This window comes from Erinaceus europaeus, chromosome 5 (genome assembly GCF_950295315.1).
Source record: "Erinaceus europaeus chromosome 5, mEriEur2.1, whole genome shotgun sequence".
In the NCBI taxonomy this organism is placed as follows: Eukaryota; Metazoa; Chordata; class Mammalia; order Eulipotyphla; family Erinaceidae; genus Erinaceus; species Erinaceus europaeus.
In genome coordinates, this window is record NC_080166.1 from 8,105,200 (window position 1) to 8,128,659 (window position 23,460).

The 23,460-nt window shown below is 38.7% G+C and overlaps 1 protein-coding gene across 1 annotated transcript in view; it reads left to right on the plus strand.

Annotated features, from left to right (window-relative positions):
• The window catches only part of ITGA1 (integrin subunit alpha 1), a 171,665-nt gene that overhangs the window by 143,262 nt on the left and 4,943 nt on the right, over nt 1-23,460 (plus strand). The window contains exons 22-31 of the mRNA XM_060191921.1: nt 78-287; nt 3,201-3,281; nt 4,903-4,979; nt 9,817-9,906; nt 11,728-11,830; nt 14,091-14,204; nt 15,737-15,841; nt 16,503-16,607; nt 19,258-19,350; nt 20,486-20,602. Coding sequence (XP_060047904.1) covers nt 78-287; nt 3,201-3,281; nt 4,903-4,979; nt 9,817-9,906; nt 11,728-11,830; nt 14,091-14,204; nt 15,737-15,841; nt 16,503-16,607; nt 19,258-19,350; nt 20,486-20,602 — 1,095 coding nt within the window. The remainder of the gene's footprint in view (nt 1-77; nt 288-3,200; nt 3,282-4,902; nt 4,980-9,816; nt 9,907-11,727; nt 11,831-14,090; nt 14,205-15,736; nt 15,842-16,502; nt 16,608-19,257; nt 19,351-20,485; nt 20,603-23,460) is intronic.

Consider the following 23,460-nt stretch of genomic DNA (forward strand, 5'->3'; position numbering starts at 1 on the left):
AAATTATTAAATAATAATAGAAATTAAAATAAATTCTTAATTAAAATTTTTAAGGTAGGCTTCTGTAACTATTTCAGATTCCATTTGCCAAAGATTGTGGAAACAAGGAAAAATGTATCTCAGACCTTGCTCTGGAAGTGACCACAACAGAGAAGGACAAGCTTTTGGTCAAATCTCACAATGACAAGTTCAATGTCAGCCTCACAGTAAAAAATAAAAAGGACAGTGCATACAACACCAGAACCATTGTGAACTACTCTTCAAATCTGATTTTTTCAGGGATTGAGGTAAACTTTCCATTGTTTATTTTAATTTTAGTTTTTTTAATGTATTTTGTTATGATTTTTTATTTTTATTGATTGTACCAACTTTCCATGCTGCTAAGCCAGTTATTTATAGATTTATTGTAAACAGATAGAAAGTGTTGTGTATAAAGTCAGTACTCAGGGTGAAAGTACCAACCTTTTCCTTAAAATCTTTGTTTTTGAACCAGAGCACTGTTCAGCTCTGGTTTATGATGGTGCGGGGGATTGAACCTGGGACTTTACAGCCTCAGGCATGAGAGTCTCTTTGCATAACCATTATGCTATCGACCCTCTGCCCAGTATCATTCCTTTGGTGTTTTCCCTTAGAGATGCAGTTCTTTTCTTGGATTCAGTATGAGGGAAAGGTCCCTGATATATAATGATCATATGATTTGCAGAGTCCTTAATCTATGACTCAGTCAGTAGGACTGTTCACACAACAATAACTTTAAAACGATTTAACAGGCTTAGAGTAACACATGTGCTGAACAGCAGCAGCAACAACAAAAAATTAACACTGACTTTAAATGTAGTTAATGAAAACATGATATAGCGATGGAACCCAGAGCACTGCTTAGCTCAGGCTTAAGGTGGCTGGGGACTAAACCTGGGATCTCAGAGACTCAGACACAGAAGTCCCTCCCCCCAAAAATTTTACATGCAGAAAAGTACAGATATCATTTCTCCCATTCTTTGTGAAATCCTTACCTTGAGAGAAGAGTTGTGTTTAATGACTATGTCTGTCTCATCTTCATAACAGAAGTTTTATTGTTATGACTGTTTTGGCAAGAACATATAGCAGCATATGAGATACTATGTCAGGGATAATTCTTCCAAATTTGTTTTCAGTTCTGACCTCTGAATGAACCCACCCTGGACACAAAATTCTGCATACATTTATCTGAAATAATCATGTATATGATTCATATTAAAAACGGATGCGGTTGTCACATATGTTCAAATGTTGTCAAGTTTTGTTGTTGTTTTTTTTTTGTAAATTAGCCTGCTATTACTGTCCATTGATTACTTAAATACGTGGTTAACATAGGCTTACAAAAAAAATATCCAATATTACCACACCTAGTTCAGATTAAACTAATGTTAATTATAGATCCAGAGAGTCAAAATGAGACTAAAAATTTTTACCCCTTAATTTTTCTATGGAAAGAGAAGTGTATCAAAAATAACTGCCTGGGGAGTCGGGCTGTAGTGCAGCGGGTTAAGCGCAGGTGGCGCAAAGCACAAGGACCGGCATAAGGATCCCGGTTCCAACCCCGGCTCCCCACCTGCAGGGGAGTCGCTTCACAGGCGGTGAAGCAGGTCTGCAGGTGTCTGTCTTTCTCTCCTCCTCTCTGTCTTCCCCTCCTCTCTCCATTTCTCTCTGTCCTATCCAACAACAACAACAACAATAATAACTACAACAATAAAACAACAAGGGCAACAAAAGGGAATAAATAAATAAAATAAATATAAAAAAATTTTAAAAAAAATTAAAAATAAATAAATAAATAACTGCCTATCCCAGCTTCAAACCCAGACGCCAGTGCACTGGAAGAAGTTTTGGAGCAGTGGTGTCTTTCCCTCTCTCCCCCTGTCTTTGCCTCTCTGTGCCTGAAAAAGTTGACCAAGAATAATGAAGTTCCAGTGAGAGCAGCAGCAGCAAAACAATTGTCTGTGCACTCTTCATTGGACTTAACCATTTCAACAGAGGCAGCACCATAAAACGCTCATGTTCCATCCTCTTTCGAATAATAGTAATAGCCAGCACTGTTAGATGGGCTCCATTTATTTACTTCTTGTTAATTCTTTTGTAAGTAGGACTAAATGTACTACACAGATTATGCCAAGATAACCGCCTTTTCACATTCTACATCTCTGTGATTGCATTTCACAGTTTTACTTGTGACATTTTTTAAATTATCTTTATTTATTTATTTGGATAGAGACAGCCAGAAATCGAGAGGTAAGTGGGTGACAGAGAGGGAGAGAGACAGAGAGACACCTGCAGCCTTGATTCACCACTTGTGAAGCTTTCCCCCTGCAGGTGGGGGCCCGGAGCTTGAACCCGGGTCCTTGCACATTGCAACATGTATGCTCAACCAGGTGCACCACCACCTGGCCTCGACTTTGACATTTTTTTTTTTTACATAAGATAATGGGTGAGTATCATGCCCAATGATATTTTAAGTGTCATGAAATAGAGAATGAGGAACTCAGAGCTGGGTGGTGGCACACCTGATTGAGTGCACATTTTACAATGCACAAGGACCTGAGTTCGAGACCCCAGCCCCACCTGCAGGGGGAAAGCTTTGCAAGTGGTGAAACAGTGTTGCTGGTGTCTCTCTATTTCTCCCCCTTTGTATTCCCCTATCTCTCTCAATTTCTGGCTGTCTCTATTAAATTAATTAATTAATTTAAAAAGAGGATGATGAATCCCACTTGGCAGAATATCAAGCTCAGGGAGGTTAGAAATTCTGACAAAGGATAAAATAGTAGTAGAATTAAAATTCAAAACCTGGTGGTCCTCGCTTAAAGTCCATGTTCCAGCCCTAGGTGGTAAACGTCTTTAATGACTGCCATTCACTTTTGGCTTGTATATGACAGCAGAATGTGTGGGTGTTGTATGCAGTCGTCAAATCACCTCATGAGGTAGGTGCTACCAGTAATTCTGATGTGTGACATGCCTGGTCCTTCAGTAACCCCTAACTTAAATAATGTCTTCAGTTTTCATTGACTGTGGCCCAGGTAAGTCCAGAATGCTGTGACTCCCCCAGTTCACTTGAGAGATAAAACTTAGTAAGGCAGATTTCAAGATACCGTTTGAAAAATCCTAGAAAAGCAAACTCAGTATTTCACCTGCATGTCTGCTCAAATTCTGTTTCTATTCCTTTCTAGGGTATTCAGAAAGACAGCTGTGAATCCAATCATAATATCACATGTAAAGTTGGATATCCTTTTCTGAAAACAGGAGAAATGGTAATTAGTGATATAGAATACATTTGAAAAATGACAAGCTCAAAGTCAAATATATAAACCTTTCTAATGGTACTTTGGGATGGTATACGTGAAAAAAAACCCAAAAAACAGTTGAGTCCAAATACAAAAGAAACCTTCAAACAGAAGGCCTGCAAAATAGTTCACTTACAGTGCCTCCTCACCTGTTCAAGCCTTGTTCGAGCCTTGCCTCCACTGTATTGAAGGAAGCTTTAGTGCTGTGTTGTATTTCACTCTCTCTTCCTCTGCCTCTCTTGTTTCTATGAGAGGGGTGTGGGAGGAGAGAAAGAGAAAAAACTCCATGCAGAATATGGTGTAACCATGCAAACCTCACAAGCCATTATTTCCAGTCATACCTTTTGTGAATGCTACTACACTGAAATTATGTCTTTATGTCAAACTCTGTTCTGTCTAGCACTTAATAACGAAGACAACATTTTAGATAGTTTCTGTTAATTGTGCTTTCTGGACTATACATTTTGTCAGTCAAGTCCCTGAACGTTAGTTTTGAGAGTGGGAAATACAGAACTATAAGCATTATTGTGAGGACTTTTGGACTAGACTCTACTGTTGACATTTCAGCTAAACAGTATCTAGTTTCTGTCTGTCTGTGTTTCTGCAGCACCTAACTTCTGTGCGCTGAAGGAGTTTCTCAGGCATGAGTTATCAGTATCACAGTGTCTGCATGACAAATTTGTTTCCTGTTTTTCATAGGTATTTTATCTATGAAAACATTTGTAAGCAAAACACACCTTTTTTGAATTATTATTTTAGTTGATTCTCAAGTGCCAGGCTTTTTTATAAACATACATTTATTCCCTTTTGCTGTCCTTGTTTTTTATTGTTGTAGTTATTATTGTTGTTGTTGTTGGATAGGACAGAGAGAAATTGAGAGAGGAGGGGAAGACAGAATGGGAGAAAAAGATAGACAGACACCTGCAGTCCTGCTTCACCCTTCACTGCTTGTGAAGCGACTCCCCTGCAGGTGGGGAGCCAGGGGCTCGAACCGGGATCATTATGCCAGTCCTTGCGCTTTGTGCCACCTGCGCTTAACCCCCTGTGCTACCATCCAGCTCCTAAGTACCAGGATTTTTATTGTTATGATTCTTTAAATATTCAGAACTTTTTGACACTCACAAACTAATGGAACCAAGCTTATTTACCTCAATTTTATGAATATATATATATAAAGAGAGATGGTTGCTGACATCTGATATTTGCATATTAAAGAGACTTGGATTTTGATCATTTCATAGTGATAGTGTTTATCATTGTGATCATGTAGACTACAGTAGTAGAATAAATAGAGTATGCCTTCATGATACATAGTGGTGGTTTATATTGATATAAATAATTGTGGTTAATGCCATTTGAATAAAGTGTTAGATTCAATAGTCATATGAAAAGCATTATAGAATCAGATGTAAATGTACTTCTACAGTACATTTTACACATATTAAAACATGATTACATATATTTTTGAGATTTGATAAAGTTTTCTGTTGAAATATTTTTAAATATAAAATTTAAACATACCATCTAGATTTCAAAGTAAGCCTTTTTTCCTGTTATGAAACTAAAGATATGTATTTTTATTTGACAGATAACTTTCAAAATATTATTTCAGTTCAACGCATCTTATCTCATGGAAAATGTGGTCGTTAAAATAACTGCTACAAGGTTGGTGTGTATGATTGAATTAATGTGTATATCATGTATTGATGTGTCTAATTTCTTTCATATGTTTGAAAAATTGCTGTATAAACTCACTGGACACTTCTGTGATGAATTTGAGATCAGCAGAAATAAAGCTAGTAATCACTTGCTTTCAATTTTGCTTATGAATAAATAGAAAATAAGTTTTCATTTGCTATAAATGACACATCTAAGTTATTCTGTGACTAACAAAATATGTTGCAGTCCCACTTTACTTTTGTGTGACCAACTGGATTTACAATGACCTTTAAAATCACAGCTTATGTTCATTTGAACACTTTTATTGATTGACCCTCAATAGCAACTGAGGCATTAGATCCACTTATAGTTTTATGATTCCATTTTTCAATTTGATAGATATCACTCAGTTATACAAGGCTTCTTAAAGAGAATACAAACTGCATATAGTAAAAAAAACTAATAAGAAAGTAAAAATATTGCTGTATCCTTCTTCTAAGTGTCATTATCTACTGAATCAGAAACTCTTTGAGATAAATACTGTTCTTTGTTTTATCTTTTCCAAACTACCATGATGACTGACATCTAATAATCACTAACTCAATGTAAAGCGGGTGACTTAATGGGTGGGTTGTGTCTATCTGATCAGTTTAACCTAGTTCAACTCAAAAAGTTGGAAGTCTACTTTGGTTAACATACTAATTAGTCACTATAGGAACTAGGAAGTTAGTGAAAACATGAATCTCCTCATGGGGTAAATCTAAGTGGAGACTAGAACTAGTGTGTCAGTTATCATAGTGCAGGGTAGAGTCAGGAAAAGTCATTAGGGAAACATAAACAATGTGTTCCAATGGAGGGATGGGGTATGGAACTCTGGTGGTAGAAATATGTGGAATTTCACTCCTCTTATTCCATGGCTCTATTGATATTTCCTATTTTTTATTTTATAAATAAATTAAATTAAAACAAGGAAAGAAATGAATAGAGGCAGGACCATAGAAAAAATTGCCATATATATATATATATATATATATATATATATATATATATATAGAGAGAGAGAGAGAGAGAGAGAGAGAGAGAGGGAGAGAGAGATAGCTATAGAAATAATAGTCACCGTGTAACCTTGGGAGAACTGTTGTAACTTCCAAAGGAGGGAATGGTGACACAAAATTTTGGTAGTGGGAATGGTGTGAAATTATACTCATATTATCTCGTAATTTTATAAATCACTAATAAAAATAGCAAATAATTCTAACACACACACACAAAGAAACAATGTGTTGCAGACTTGGTTGAGGGTGAAGATTATTTCTGCTGGGCAATGAGAACCTGAGAAAACTTTATAAAAATATGATAGTTGAGAAGGACTAAAGTATGGATAAGAATTCATACATACAGAAAGTATGGATAAGAATTCATAGAGGCGGGGAGTCGGGCTGTAGCTCAGCAGGTTAAGTGCAGGTTGCGCAAAGCACAAGGACCGGCGTAAGGATCCGGGTTCGAGCCCCCGGCTCCCCACCTGCAGGGGAGTCGCTTCACAAGTGGTGAAGCAGGTCTGCAGGTGTCTATCTTTCTCTCCCCCTCTCTGTCTTCCCCTCCTCTCTCCATGTCTGTCTGTCCTATCCAACAACAATGACATCAATACAACAATAAAACAAGGGCAACAAAAGGGAAGAAAAAGAAAGAATAGAAGGAAGGAAGGCAGGGAGGAAGGAAAAAAATTCATAGAGGGAGTCGGGTGGTAGCACAGCGGGTTCAGCGCATGTTAAGCGCATGTTAAGCGCAAGGACCGCCCCGTGTAAGGATCCTGGTTCGAGTCCCCAGCTCCCCACCTGCAGGGGAGTCACTTCACAGGCGGTGAAGCAGGTCTGCAGGTGTCTGTCTATCTTTCTATCTTTCTCTCTACCTTCCCCCTCCTCTCTCCATTTCTCTCTGTCCTGTCCAACAACGACAGAATCAACAACAATAATAACTACAACAACAATAAAAACAACAAGGGCAACAAAAAGGAAATAAATAAATATTTTTTTAAAACTTTATATAAAAAATTTTTTAAAAAAGAATTCATAGAGAAGTGAAACGAAGTTAGATGGCATCTTCAAGGTAACCCTGGAGAATGAATTTCAGCATCATGAAGAATCTTCAGGTTTCAATCCAGGAGGTGCAGCAGTGGGTAAAGTGTTGGGTTCTCAAGCATGAGGTCCATACATAGTCTGATCCCTGGCAGTCCATGTACCACAGTAATGTCTGGTTCTCTTTCATCCCCTCTCTCTGTCTCTCTCTTGTCTCTCTCTCCCCCCCGCCCTCTCTCTCTCTCTATTTCTCTCTCATAAATAAAATCTATTAAAACTTTTTTTTCCTCCAGGGTTATTGCTGGGCTTGGTGCCTGCACCATGAATCCACCGCTCCTGGAGGCCATTTTCCCCCCTTTTTGTTGCCCTAGTTGTTGCCGCCTCGTTGCGGTTATCATTGCCATTGTTGACGTTGCTTTGTTGTTGGATAGGACAGAGAGAAATGGAGAGAGGAGGGGAAGACAGAGAGGGGGAGAGAAAGACAGACACCTGCAGACCTGCTTCACCGCCTGTGAAGCGACTCCCCTGCAGGTGGGGAGCTGGGGGCTCAAACCGGGATCCTTAGCCGGTGCCTGCACTTTGCGCCACATGCGCTTAACCCACTGCGCCACCGCCCGACCCCCTATTAAAACTTTTTAAAAATAGGTTAGGTGGAACATATTAAGCAAACTATACAACTTGAGCAAAAACTTTAATGTAGATCAAGAAATCTGGTTAATATTGAGTAACTCATTTTTGTTTAAATATAGATAAAGAAATAATGGAAGATAAATAGAAATTGTATACCCTACCATGATTTCTAGAGTGAGCACTATTTTAGAACTGGACAGGCTTGGGTTGTTCTAGTAGTTTATTTGGGGTAAAGCTATATACCACAGTCACTTTTTAAGAGGACTAATTAGCCACCTAGGAGAAGGAGACGATTTTAGCCAGTCATGTCACATAAGTATCTATAACCCGAGGCAGAGTGCGGCTTTCATGCCATGTTATTGCCATTGCTCATGCCAAGTCATATCCCAAATACACTAGGGAGGAAGCATTTTCATTAAAAAGGACCCACTGCACATTTTTTTTTCCTGCCTCCAGGGTTATTGCTGGGACTCTGTGCCTGCAGTAGTAAACCACTGCTCCTGGAGGCCATTGTTTATCATTGTTGTTATTATTGCTGTTGTTGTTGGATAAGACAGAAATGGAGAGAGGAGGGGAAGACTGAGAGGGGGAGAGAAAGATAGACACCTGCAGACCTGCTTCACTGGTTGTGAGGTGGGGAGCCGTGGGCTCAAACCAGGATCCTTAACACAGGTCCTTGCGCTATGCACCACTTGCGCTTAACCCTCTGCACCACCGCCCAATCTGCCCCCCAATCACTGCACATTTTAGGAAACAAAATGCCAGGCTCTTAGTCATAGTGAAGTGATGTGTGTGATGAAAATAGTGAAATCCAACACTTAATGGTTCTCTCCTATGTCTTAGGCATAGTGTTAAGCACTCTAGATATGTTGCTCAGCTACTTATCATTTATTAGACATTTAACGACTGCCACCTCTCCAGATTCAAAGGAGGTCTCGAAACTTTACATCAGGCTCAACCTGATGCTGTTGACTGGCTACGGAAGAAGGGCAAATGCTAGAAGAAGAAGACATTTAATGATAGAATTCCCATTTTAAAGTTGATGAAATCAAAGCACAGAGAAAGTAAATGGCATCTCAGGACATCTCAGTGTCCAAGGCAGCCCACACACGCTGACTCTGGAGCCAGTGCTGGCAGCTGTCCTGTCACTCCTAAATCGTCTTCACACAGGAGTTACGAAATGCCCACATATGTGTGCATAAGTGCGCACAATGTATCAAAGTGTGTTACACAATATATAATTGAACTGGCAACTGAAATAGTGGGAACAAGTGCTTGACAAGTAACATGAGCAGCTACTGCTTGGTATAGGAACACAACAAAATGAGAAGACTGAAGATTTAAATTTACACTGAATTCTGATTCGAGTAGTATCTCTCGATTTTTTTAAGTTTACTTTTTTTAAAATGTATTTATTCTTTGTTTATTACTGGATAAAGACAGAGAGGAATTGAGAGGGGAAGGGAGATAGAGAGGGAAAGAGGAACCGTGTAGTGGGGGACCTGGTTGAGCACACATGTTATAATACTTAAGGACCCAGGTTCGAGCCCCCAGTCCCCACCTGCAGGAGGAAAGCTTTGCGAGCGGTGAAGCATTGCTGCAGGTGTCTTCTCTGTCTCTCTTCCTCTTTATCACCCCCTCCCTCTCGATTTCTGACTACCTCTATTCAATAAATACATAAAGATAATACAAAAATAAAATAAAAAGAGAGAGATATAAGGAAAGAGACCAAAGCCTGGCCCCCCCTAGTAGTATCTCCCTATGATACTTTTACCAGAGGTAAATAAGAATCATGTAAGTGATTTGTGTTCGGAGCACAAATTTTAGCACCATGACTTGGACCTCCAAAGTTCATATTTTTAAGAGAGTAACCAGTAAAGTGTGTATTTAAGAACTGGCTCTAGAATTCCAATCACTGTTCTCATAGGAGCTTGAGAAATCTTGAATTAAATCCATGTGATTTTTCAACCTTTATTGTACTACCAGCCTCTGACTTTCATGTTCATCCTGACTGAAATATTAAGAATTATTTTCATTTGTGATTTCAGTTAGTTGCCAAGATCACCTTTCCTTTCAGATGCTCACAATTGTCTCGTAATGATAATGGTTCAATGATTTTCTGTGTATTTTAATTACAGTGACAGCGATGAACCTCCTGAAACCCTTACTGATAATGAAGTAAAGATTACTATACCAGTGAGATATGAAGCTGGGCTACAGTTTTACAGGTAGGAAAAAAACTACATTTTTCTGTTGATAATTTTTCTGCATTAAACCCTGTGTTTCTCAAAGGTTGGTTTCTGGCCAACATCATCAAAGTTATATGGAATCTTCTCACAGAGATAAGTTCTCAACTCTCTTTTAGACATACTGAATCAGAGACACTTCCTCCTCAGAACTTTTTTTTGCCTCCAGGGTTATCACTAGAGCTCAGTGCCAGCAGTATAAATTCACTGGCCCTTGGTAGCCATTTTTTTTTCCTTTTCTATTTTATTTAATAGGACAGAGAGAAGTTGAGAGAGACAGAGGGAGAGGGAGAGAGGAAGATAGACAGACAGATGTGCTTCACTGCTTATGAAGCTTCCCCCCTGCAGTTGGGGAGTGGGGGCTAGAACCCAGATCAATGTGCGGGCCCTTGCACTTTTTGTGCTGTGTGAGCTTAAATGGGTGTGCCACCGCCCACCACCACCCCCATCTTTTTCTGAATTATTGCTATGTGTACTTCTAAAAGTTTTAAGAATTACTGTCAAGTTTAATCTGAAAACCTTATCATTTGAAAATTTCTATGATACTCTTTTGCCAGTATCAGGCCCCCAAAAATGAGAGGATTATGGGATATGCATTTGATTTTAACTTGTATTTCTTTTTTTTAAAGGATTTTCTTTTTTATAATTTTTCTATTATCTATTTATTTATTGGATAGAGACAGCCAGAAATCCAGAGGGGAGGTGTTAACAGGGGGAGAGACAGAAATACCCTGCAGCACTGCTTCACCATTTGCAAACTTTCTCTCTTCTGCTGGGGACTGGGGGCTTGAACCTGGGTCCTAGCATTGTAAGATGTGCGCTCAACCAGGTGCACCACCACCCAGCCCCTTGACTTACTTATATTTCTTTTTTTTTTTTCTGCCACGAGGGTTATTGCTGGAGGTTATTTGTTTTTTCTTTTCTTCCCTTTTTTGTTACCCTTGTTGTTTATCATTGTTGCTTTTTTATTATTGTTGTTGCTGTTGTTGTTGGCTAGTACAGTAAGAAATCGAGAGAGCAGAGGAAGACAGGAGTGGGGGGAGAAAGACACCTACAGACCTGCTTCACAGCTTGTGAAGTGACCCCCTGTAGGTGGGGAGCCGGGGGCTTGATCCGGGATCCTTGCACTGGTCCTTGAACTTTACACCATGTGCGCTTAACCCACTGTGCTACCACCCGGGCCCCAGCTTATATTTCTTAGCCTTTAAAATCTATTTACTGTTTTCTTTTTTGCTATCTATTTCTTTAGTGAAGTTGAATTTCCTAATGATTTTTTCACCTACGTAAATTCCAGTTCTGCTGAACATTTATATTTTGTCTTCTCTTAATAAACATTTGTTTAAAATACATTAATATTATTATAAATATATTTTATTATACCCAGTTCATTTAAAGAACATGGAAAATTTTGATCTTTAGTAAAAAAAAATCATGCTTTAAATAACAAGTAACAGTTTAAAAATTAATATAAAATTTAATACTTCAAAACATCAAAATTTAGGTTGGTTAGTCACTAATTGTAAATAGGTTGAGAATTTTTCACTTGGTAACAATGAAATTTTTGCTATAAAAAAAAAACTATACTTTAGCATCTTAAGTACATGTAAGCCTTGGTGACTATTAAAATATAAAATATATTCCTCAAAGATTTCATTTTATGTTCCAGGATAAAAAAAGCTCAGATTTGAAATCTCTCTTAGTTTTTGTAGAATTACCTAGTACAAACAAAACAAAATAATAAAGTCAAATAAAAGTTAAACTTTGTTGTGTTTTATTTTTCTTCTTCCAATTAATTATTTTAAGCTCTGCAAGTGAACTCCATATTTCAGTTTCTACCAATGAGACAATACCTGAAACTATTAACTCTACTGAGGACATTGGAAATGAAATTAATGTCTTCTATTTGGTAAGCACTTTGTTTAAATTAGTATTGTTAGGATTTTGGGTAAGCCTATACCTTTAAACATACGAGTAGCCACATAGACTCAGGTTTCTTTAACAGGCAATCTTTGTATCTCAGCATATTTTTTTTAATAATGGCATGACTCTAAAATAGTTTTATTTAAATTGATCAGATTTAGAAACAATTTTAAAGAACTAACTATTTTTTTCATTATTTTATTTTATTGGATAGAGCAGAGAAATTGAGAGGGAGGGAGAAATAACATGGGAGAGAGACTAAGAGACAGCTGCAGCGCTGCTTCACCACTTGTGAAGCTTTCCCCCTGCAGGTAAGGACCTGAGGCTTGAACCTGGGTCGTTGTGCATGGTAAGAAATGCACTTAACCAGATGCCCTACCATCAGGCTCCTCTAAATAGCTAACTCTTCAATGTACTTATAACAAGATTGAGTTCATTAGAATGTCATCCTAGGAAAAATGAACTATGGAACCAACAGTACACAACCTATAAACTTTTGTGTTTTTTTTCTAACATGACTGAGAAAAACACTTTAAAAATAATTATAACTTTTATAAATTGATTGTTTCGACTATCTTGGTAATATTTCCTTTGACAATTAAATGTGTATGTCATTCTACTCAATTCTGTATTTCATATTTATTATCCTATAATTCATATCCCTAATACCTCCTCCTAAAGTGGTTTTCTATGACAACATTGTTTTGCATAATAAGCTTTTCCTAAACATTGTCGTCAACACCATGAAATCTAGTCACACTTTGATTTTAGGTAATGCCTTCTTATAATCACAGACTCAAACTGATATCAGCAAGTAAAAGAGTGTCCAATTCAAAAGATGAATCTAGATATATATTCAAACATATGAAAAGCCTTTTTTTTGTAAAAATAAAAATATCGACAAGACCAGAGGATAAGAGGGCTACAATTCCACACATTTTTCACCATCAGAGTTTGATATCCCATCCCCTCCAATGGAAGCATCCCTGTTCTTTATCCCTCTGGGAGCATGGACCCAGGATCATCATGGAATGCAGAGGATAGAAGGTCTGGCTTCTGTCATTGCTTCCCTACTGGACATGGGCTTTGGCAGGTCAATGAAATGCCTTTTTAACTATAGGTAAAGATGGCATTTATCTCACTGAGAACAATGAAAAAAAAACTCTCACAAAGTAAAATAAATGTGTATTCTCAAGATCCATTTCATTCTTTATATATGTGCCCTATGCTAAAATTCTTATGACAAGTTATGCCACAGAAATTAACATGAATGTCAATCCCTCTACTACTGGGATACAGTTTTAGAATTTAGGCTACCTTTTTTGTGTGTGTGTGGCTCCATTTGCCTTCCTATGCTGGAGAATTAGAAAGTAGAGAAAGGAGCAAGGGAGAGAGGAGTAAAAACACAGGGAGGAAACCACTTGGATTTTCTGGTACCAATTGATTAAGGAGTTCCCTGCCTCCGGAAGGGTGCAGCTGAGGAAGAACAAAGAGAAAGCAAGAGTCTAAATATGACCAAGTAATGAGAAAGGAGACCCTGGCTGCCCAGATCCAATAGCCAATCAGACTCCTGAATAGTGAATTCAGCTTTTTGTTCAGCTTCATGTCAGCTAGCTTTTCTTCTCTCTGGGTTGTACACTCACCACTAGTGGCATGATATAAAACTAATAGGGATTTTAGGCTAGGGCTAATACAGATGGGTGTGTGGAATAAGGATCAAGATGACATTTCCTGAACTGAATTATCAAGAGCCACTGACACAACCCCCCTGCTTGGGGGTAGATTTGGAAATGGAAGCATATAGCTTTGCGGTTTGACTGCATAGTGCGGGCACATTCCCTCTAGCTGGAATGAGAAATAATCTATGGGGTTAGGCAATTATGATTAATTAGGTTGAGGTGAATAAAATTCCATCCACCTGTTCTGAGAGAATCACGTAAATGTTCTCTGTAACTTCTACTTCCAAAAAGACTCTCACAAGGTGATAGGCTGGATAATTGGCAATGAAAAGTTTTTTCCCTCCTTAAATTACTGTCCTTTTCTTGAAGGCAGAAGCATTGAAAAAATAATAGTTGATGTATATAATCCCAGACCATTAAGCATCTCTGTTTTCACGTTTAGTGATACCAGCTCTTTGTACAGTGACATAATCCATCTGCATTCATTCTCATCTTCAAAGTAAGGACAGTAGTCCTACATAAGACAAAATGAAGAAGAAGGTGTTACATTTCCTTCCTCCCCCATAGATTAGGAAAAGTGGACATTTTCCAGTGCCAGAACTGAAGCTGTCAATCTCGTTTCCAAACCTGACGTCAGATGGTTATCCTGTTCTATACCCGAGTGGATGGTCCTCTTCTGATGTAAGTCATGCATACCTGGGAATCACATTCTTACTGTTAGAGTTTTCAGCTTATATTTAAAGTTTTATTCTGCATATCACTTGTTATGCTGAAGAGCTACCACAGAGGCATTTTAGAAAAATGTTTAAATGACTGTAATAATGACAATAACTTTCATTACTGAGTACATGCATTAGTTACCTACAAATTAATTAATGTAGTAACAGAGAACCCCAAGGATGACTAAGGACAACAGAAACTTCTTCTCTCACAATTGAAAGGTCCAAAAGCAAGATACTGACAGTGTTGCATCCCTCTGGAAGCTCAGAAAAAGAATCTGTTCTCTGCTTCTCTCTGAGTTTCTTGCAGTCTCACTTCGTAGTCCAACTTACCTGTGTTTCTCTTGTCTCCCCATTTCTGTTTCTGGTAAACACACTCATCAGTAGTTCACTCTAAATCCAGAACAATCTCACCTGGAGATTCTTAATTACAGCTAAATAAATGACCCCCCCCTTTCCAAATAAGGTCATTCATGTTTACAGCTTATAGGAATTAGAACGTCAGTCTCCTTGAATAGACTTTAGATAATCAGTTCTCGACTCAACACCAGAAATCTTGGCTTACACCTTTAAATTATTTGAGGTGAGCAAACAATTGTACAAAGACTTGCCTTTTTCATAGGCGCACACACGGCTACACACAAAAGCAGTGCAGGAAGGCTTCACTCTGTATCACTAAAGTAAAAGACTCTGGGGAAGGAAGGTGAGGAAGCTGGGACAAGGGGGGCTTTGGGGCCCTGTAACATGATGTAGAGACTCCAAAGATGATATTGTTGTTGTTGTTATTATTATTATCATTTTATTGCCACCAGGATTATCGCTGGAGCTTGGTGCCTAAACTAGGATCCACTGATCCCTGTAGCCTTTTTTTTTTCTTTCTGATTATTTTAGGTAGGACAGAGAGAAATTGAGAGAGGATGGGGAAATAGTGAGAGGGAGAGAAAAAGAGACACCTGCAGACCTGCTTTACCACTTGTGAAGCCGAACCCCTTGCAGGTGGGGAGCAGGGTCTCGAACCCAGGTCCTTGCTGTTGGAAATATGTGCACTTCACTGGGTGTGCTAACATCTGGCCCTCTCCAAAGATAAGATTGATGAACTTATAAATACAAATGAAAGTGTCTTCTGTCTTCTTTGATTCCATAAACTACAATATAGATCCTAATATTGAGTAGCCTATGTTATTATTTTTTCCTCTCAGAAAAGTTTTAATTTTCCTCAGTCTATATTATGAGCAAATACAAACCAATGTCTGATATAAACAACAAGCTAAGCTAGCGTCCATTCCTTTTCACAGTAGTTGTCCTTGTTACCTAGGACAGTGGGTGAGTGGGTGTATGCTGCCAGTTCATAATAGGCTTCCCATAATGTCCATCTACAAATATAAATGGCTCAGATATAATAATTTTTGTCATTCACAGATTGCTTGTGTTATTCAGTAAATCGGTCCTTGACATATGGCATTCTCTGATCAATGAAATCTTTTCCGTTTTTAGAATGCACACTGCAGACCAAGTAACCTTCAGGACCCTTACGATTTCAAATCTGGGAAGACAATGACTATATCAAAGTCTAAAGATGTCAAACGAGGCGTGATTGTGGTAATGCAGATTGTCAAGACAAGTGCTTGTTTTAACTCATGCTGTCCAAGTGAATAAATTCAATGCTGATTAAAAAAAAAAAATACAGGGCCAGGTGGTAACGCACCTGGTTGAGTACTTATACTGCACAAGGAACAGGGTTCAAGCACCCAGCTACTACTTGTGGGGGTTGCAGGGGAGAGAAATTTGATAATCAGAAAAATGCTGCAGGTATCATCCATCTATCTATCTATCTGTCTGTCTATCTCTATCTCCTCGTTTCCTTTGAATCTCTCTGTCTCTAATAAATAAAATATAAAGTAAAGTAATCTTGTTTTTCATCTTTCCTTTTTTTTTTTTTATTAGATAGGACTTAGAGAAATTGAGAGGGGAGAGGGAGAAAGGAGGCTCCGTAGTACAGAAGTTATCACATCTGCTTTACACAGGTAGAAAGGGGCTCGAACCTGGGTCCTTGCATGGACCCTTGAACAGAGTATTTACTATGCATGTTTAGCGAGGTGCACCACCACCGCCCCTCAAAGTAAAGTGATCTTTTAAAAATAATTAAAAATGAAAATAAAAGTCACTGATAAGAAACTAAAATAAATGTAAACTGATTATATAATGTATCATCTTTTATTAAATGGCAATAACACCATCTAGGCTTCTTTTTATTTGACAGGACTGTAATAAATGTAAACTTGCTACCATCACTTGTGATCTGATTCCTTCTGATATGAGCCAAGTGAATGTTTCACTTACCTTATGGAAACTGACTTTTGTAAAAGTAAGTGCTGAATTCTATTAGCAAACATCTGTTTATGATGTGGTATATGCAATGCTGAGTACTTCCTTAGAGAGAGCTACAAACCAGAAGTCTGAAAATGTTGTGATGCAGTTTGCAGCTCTACTTAACCAGCTGTTTGGGGTCTTACTTGTTTTTTAAATAAATAAATCATCTCCACAGTTATCTCTCAGATAGACAGATACACTTTCCAGTCATATTTTTCCTTTTTCTTTGTACCTCAGGAGAAGAATCTCTATATATTATCAAAGTTTGTGCTTGGAACTCAGGGGGCCAAGACTGCTAATTTGTGACACAGTTAGCCAAGTATAGAGCTCATATAATTTGGACTCAATGTATACATATCCACAGACACCAAAATGTATAAAGTTTATAGGTATTTGTATATGCCTATATAATGATAAAATGTAAAAACTATTATTCATTTCAGAGATTTCAGAGGACATTTTTTAACTTCCAACAGAGTCAAATTTATCTATCTCACAAGTGACCTAGTTTAGTCTATTGTGTTTTATATTACTATTTTTTCCTCTCTTAGATAATATTTGACAAGTTCTATGGAATTTATATTTTGGCTTGTTCTTGTTAAATTTCTATTTGGGAAGCTAACAATTGTTAAATATTGGCAATTTCATTTTTTGCAAATTTCAAACTTTTAAACAATTCTTCCATTGAAGGATTGAAGGTTTACAGTCAACAGTAAAATATAATAGTTTGTACATGCAGAACATTTCCCAGTTTTCCACATAACAATACAACCCCCACTAGGTCCTCCTCTGCCATCATGTTCCAGGACCTGAACCCTCCCCCCGACCCCAGAGTCTTTCACTTTGGTGCAACACACCAACTCCAGTCTAAGTTCTGCTTAGAGTTTTCCGTTCTGGTCTTGTTTTTCAACTTCTGTCTATAAGTAACATCATCCCATATGCATTCTTTTGTTTCTGACTTATCTCATTTAACATAATTTCTTTCCCCCCCCCCCTCCAAGGTTATCACAGGGCTCAGTGCCTGCCCTAGAAATCCACTGCTCCTGGAGCCCATTCTCTCTCTCTCTCTCTTTCTCTTTCTTTCTTTCTTTCTCTCTCTCTCTCTCTCTCTGCCATTGTTATTGCTGTTGCTGGAGAGGACAAAGAGAAATGAAGAGTGGGGGAAAGACAGAGAGAGGGAGAAAAAGATAAACCCCTGCAGACCTGCTTCACCACTTGTAAAGCGACCCCCCTGCAGGTGGGGAGCCGGGGGCTCGAACCGGGATTTTTACACTGGCCCCTGTGCTTCGTGGCATGTGCACTTAACCCTCTGGGCTACCACCCAACCCCCACTACCCCAACATGATTTCTTCAAGCATCATCCAAGATGAGATGAAGAAGGTGAAGTGACCATTTTTAATAGCTGAGTAGTATTCCATTGTGTGTATAAGCCACAATTTACTCAGAAATATTGGCAATTTCATGTTGAATCTATGCAAACTCCTGTTTGAACCTCAGTACCCTGTGACAGTTACTTCATGCCTACTTACACAAAAGCTAGACAAGGTTCAAGATTTGGTTTTGCAAAGGATAAATATGAGTGAAAATGATTTTGAAAATTTTTTTCTACCCTCTAATAAGGACCTAAGTTAGAATTTGGGTATAGAAAAGGGAGGATGGATATACAGTTACCATTTGAGACCACTAGTTCTATTTGGATATCAAAAAAGTTGGTTTTTTTCATCTCTTTAAAATCCTTACTTGTAAACTTTGGACTACTCAGCAGCTAGGACACGGCTCACCCAACAGAACACACACAGCACATGAGGACCTGGTGTAGAGACCCTGGACATTATGTGGGAACACCATGCAAAGAAGACGTTTCCCAAACAGTGCTGTGGTATCTTTCTCTCTTCATATCTTTCTTGCTTTCTATTGCTATCTGTGATTTAAAAAGGAGAGAATCCGGGGGCTGGGGCTGGGATGTGGCTCAGTGGGTCAAGAACATGTGGCACGAAGTGCAAGGACCCGCTCAAGGAACCCGGTTCGAACCCCGGCTCTCCACCTGTAGAGGGGTCACTTTACAGGTGAAGCAGGTCTGCAGGTGTCTGTCCTTCTCTACCCTCTCTGTCTTCCCCTCCTCTCTCTATTTCTCTCTGTTCTATCCAACAACAACAATTATAAACAACAAGGGCAACAAAAGGGGAAGACAGAAAGAAGCCTCCAGGAGCAGTGGATTCATAGTGCAGGCACCAAGTCCCAGAGATAACCCTGGAGACAAAAAAAAAAAGGGGGTGGGGAGGAGAAGGAGTGTCCACTAGGATTGTTGGAATAACACAGGTATGAGCCCCAGAAAGCCTCAGTGTCAAGCAATACATAAATAAAATTTGTATTATTCTGAGCCTACTAAATAGCTCATCTGGGTAGTGCACCTGCTTTGCCATGTGTCTGATCCAGATTCTAGCCCAACCCCCACCACAATGGTAGAAGCTTTCGTTCTGTGGTGTCCCCCCCCCCATGTGTGTGTGTGTGTGTGTGTGTGTGTGTGTGTCCTGGAGCAGTGAAGGCAGACACACACAGACACCTTTGTTATACTTCTCAAATGTAACTACTTTTTTACTGTTATAAGCATAAGTTACTGAAAACGACCCTTGTTTAATTTTCAGGCATATTTTTCCAGCTTAAATCTTACTATAAGGGCAGAACTTCAGAGTAAAAATTCATCACTGGTTTTAAATACTGGAAGTCAAATAAGAGAGGTAAGCACAACTCTGAGCATTTAAAAATATACATTTCACTCTGAATTTTGTGGCATATAGTTTTATAATTGCTTATAGTTCCCTAGGGCAGTAAACATCACTAGTCTCATAAAGTAGCCGAAACTTTTTGTTTCAAACCATACCAGACTAGCTATAAGTGTGACTTCAGTCTCTTCTCTATATGAAACCAAGAAAGACTGGTTCTTACTAAATTTGGCTTTATTGTTTCTACCTATCATTTTGAGTTGATGCTTTTACTTAAACTCGGGCAACAAATTATGCGTCTGCAGTTTGCATCGCTTCACAGGCGGTGAAGCAGGTCTGCAGGTGTCTATCTTTCTCTCCCCTTCTCTGTCTTCCCCTCCTCTCTCTATTTCTCTCTGTCCTATCCAACAACAAATTGCGTCAACAAGGGCAATAATAATAACCACAACGAAGCTACAACAAGGGCAACAAAAGGGGGAAAATAAATGGCCTCCAGGAGCGGTGGATTCATGGTGCAGGCACCGAGCCCAGCAATAACCCTGGAGGAGGAAAAAAAAAAAAAAAAAAAGAATAAAAAAAAAAACTGACAAGAAAAAAAACAACCATTGACATCTGAAGAGAAAACTTGGAAGAAAAAATTTTAAAGAAAATACTTGACAGGAACACGGGAATCTTTCCACTTTCCACATGGAATTTTTACACCTCATTATAAAAATGACTCTTCAAATTGTAACCAACATCAAAAAGGACATTAGCGTTAGAATCAAAAGGCATACTCGGATTTTTGTGTCAACAGTATGTGCTTTTTCTAGCCTAAAATGATACCGTCATGATAATAGACTAGTAATAAACCTTTAAGATGGACAGTACTTTTGTTCCCTAAGTTCAGTTCATTTCCCCTTCAGCATTATGATCCAAAGACACTCTGTCTGTGAATATATATATTTGAAAAGTAAGATTATAAGGAGGTTGAAATAAAATTGACAGTGTTAGGAGATCTAGGATAAATGTTTTTAATGTAGAATCCATATTTTTCTATGTAGAAAAGAGATTAAGCATATTGTTAAGTGGGGAACACAGCTGACAATAACTGAATGTCACAAGAGTTCTTGTAGGTGTTAATCAATATTTACGTCTAATAATTTTCCAGCTTGCTATTCAAATTTCGAAAGATGGGCTGCAGGGCAGAGTGCCCCTCTGGGTGATTCTGTTGAGTGCTTTTGCTGGACTATTGCTGTTAATGTTGCTTATATTAGCACTGTGGAAGGTAAGCAACAATGTTCCTTTGCCTTTTGACTTGTTATTCAAAGAATTTGGTGAAATGAATAATGGAATACAGTATCTTGCTGCAATGAACAACACTGAAACGATTACCAAGACAAAAGCTATTTTAACGCACACTTTGTGTTCAGCCTGCTTCCATTTTTGTAAGAGAAAAGAAAGGAGACAAGTTGAAAAGTTATCAGGGATAACTCCCTAATAATCTCCCTAGTGGTCAGGATGCTAGGAGGCCTTTACGTGCTTTTAACAGAACTCTTCACTATGTCAAGCCTCCATCTCTTTCGGCTATTTTATAGGGTTATGGGTCCTCTCTTTAATTCCTGGCTTGGCCACACTGTGGTACCCAGACCCTGGCTGAATGGCATAAGGTTGTGCTTGAAATCTAGAAACTGGTTCCTTAACACCTGTAACTGAGAGGTGAATCCCTCTTGCTTTATGTCAGTGTGCTCTTCTGTTGTAAACACTTAACTTACTATCAGGTTTTAGGATATCGTTGACAAGAGAAGAAAGCCAGAGCAAATATTGGTATATGTTCTCTTGGCTGCAAAGTTCTGTTTAGAACAAAGTTTTATCCACCTGGTTTTGTTTTGTTTTGTTTGTTTTTGCTCTCCAATCTAAAAAACATAAGTGCAAAAATTAGTACACTTCTTAATTCTGCAAATGCTTAATGTATGCATAATGATAGCTTATTTTTATTAGTGATTTAATATTGATTTACAAACGTATAAGATAACAGGGGTATAATTCCACACCTTTCCCACCACCAGAGTTCTGTGCCCCCATTCCCTTCACTGGAAACTGGTAGTTCTCCCAGGATCACAGATCTGGGTTGACTATTATTTATATAACTGTCTACCTACATGTATATATAGTTTTCCTTTTTGTCTATGATCCTGCCTTCTCTTTTTTTCTAAGTGACACCTACTACCTCTGAGTCTCCCTCCCCCCCTTCTCTCTCTGGGTCCTAATGGAATTGGAGTTCAGAGCCCCTCTTATACAACTTTTAAAAAAAATAATTATTATTTTATTTTTTAATATTTTACTTATTCATTTATTGGATAGAGACAGAGAGAAACTGAGGTGGAAATATAGAGGGAGAGAGAAAGACACCCAAAGCACTGCTCTACCATTTGTGAAGCTTCTTCTCTGCAGGGAGAGGTGAGGGGCTTGAATCCCAGTCCTTGTGCATGGTGACATCAGCACTCAACCAGGTACACCATCACCTGGCCCCACATCATAAGAGCTTCTAAGATTTTTTTCCCCCTATATATCCAAATAAATGTCATTTAACAAAACAACTTTTGGCATGTCCTGGCTAACAGTTATGTGTGGCTGAGTGGGAGATCTGACAACTAGAACTGGATTCCATGCTGGGAAGGAAGGGAGCTAGCATTTACTGAAATATCTACTATATGCCAGGAACTATTTTTAGCCTTTTTTAAAACTTGAATATTGTCATCAGTTCTATGAGGTAGACACTATAATGAGTTGCATTTTGTAAATGAAGCACTAGACCATAGGCCAAGTTGGTATGTTTCCCAAGGTCACGTGGTTTGTCAGGTTCAGAAAAATGATCTGAACTTTGCCATTTCATTTCAATGCTGTTAGCTCCTCACCCTGTGTTCTCCCTTGCTCTCATGCAGTCTGTCATGATAGCCTTTTCAACTATATGTATTTCATACCGGAAGACACTGAAGCATAGATGAGTTAAATAACTCCCGCAAATGTTGGCTAGTAATCCAACTGACTCCAAACAATGCCTATCCCTTCCCAAAAGATCTAGCCCACTGGGGTTATGGGCCGGGCTCTTCACTCTGAAACTTTGGAAATTCTATATGATTCAAGAACTCTGAAGTAAATAAAAATATTAGGTTTTGTATTAAAAGTGACTGATTGGATTTAAACTTGTAGCAGTTTCACTAAATTGAAAAGATTATTTGCAGGGCCAGGTAGTAGCGCAGCGGGTTAAGTGTACATGTCGAGAATGCAAGGACCTGCTTAAGGATCCCAGTTCAAGCCCCCTGGCTCCCTACCTGCAGGGGCATTGCTTCACAAGCGGTGAAGCAGGTCTACAGGTATCTGTCTTTCTCTCCCCCTCTCTGTCTTCCCCTCCTCTCTCAATTTCTCTCTGTCCTATCCAACAACAACAACAACAATAACAACAAGGGCAACAAAATGGGAAAAAAAAAAATGGCCTTCAAGAGCAGTGGATTCTAGTGCTGACACCAAACCCCAGCAATAACCCTGGAGGCAAAAAAGAAAGAAAAGATGATTTGCTCCCGGTTTAAAGGCACCGTGGAACGTTCCTGAAGCTTGAGCTCAGTCTGCAGTATGTTTGCAAACAATATGCATAACCCCAAGCATTTTTATTTTAAATAATTAGATCTGGAACAGAGCTTCTGGGACAAGTTCTTTGTCCTCTTTATCCCAAGTCCCATGACTCTGGAATTCCATTGGAATTTCTAATCTGACATTTCATAGAGCACAAGTCAGTCTTCTCCTTGTGTGTAATATGTGTGCTCTACTGTGTGTGTCAGTCCAAATGGTACAGGGTATTTTCTAGTGGTTCTTTGTGTCACTCATAAGCAGGTGTACTGTTATTAATTTAAAATTAATCCAAGCAGGCAGATCAGAAATCCCCCACCCTGCATCCACAGTGTACCTACCAGCTTTTCCTTCAGCTCTTGTCACTTTAACTTGTGATCATCGGTTACTTGATGGAACTATTTCTGATACAGAGAACTGGGCGGCAGTGCACCCGCTTAAGCTCACATAATATGAAACACAAGGACCTGCTCAAGGATGTGGGTTTGAGCCCCCACTTCCCGCCTGTGGGGGGTGGGG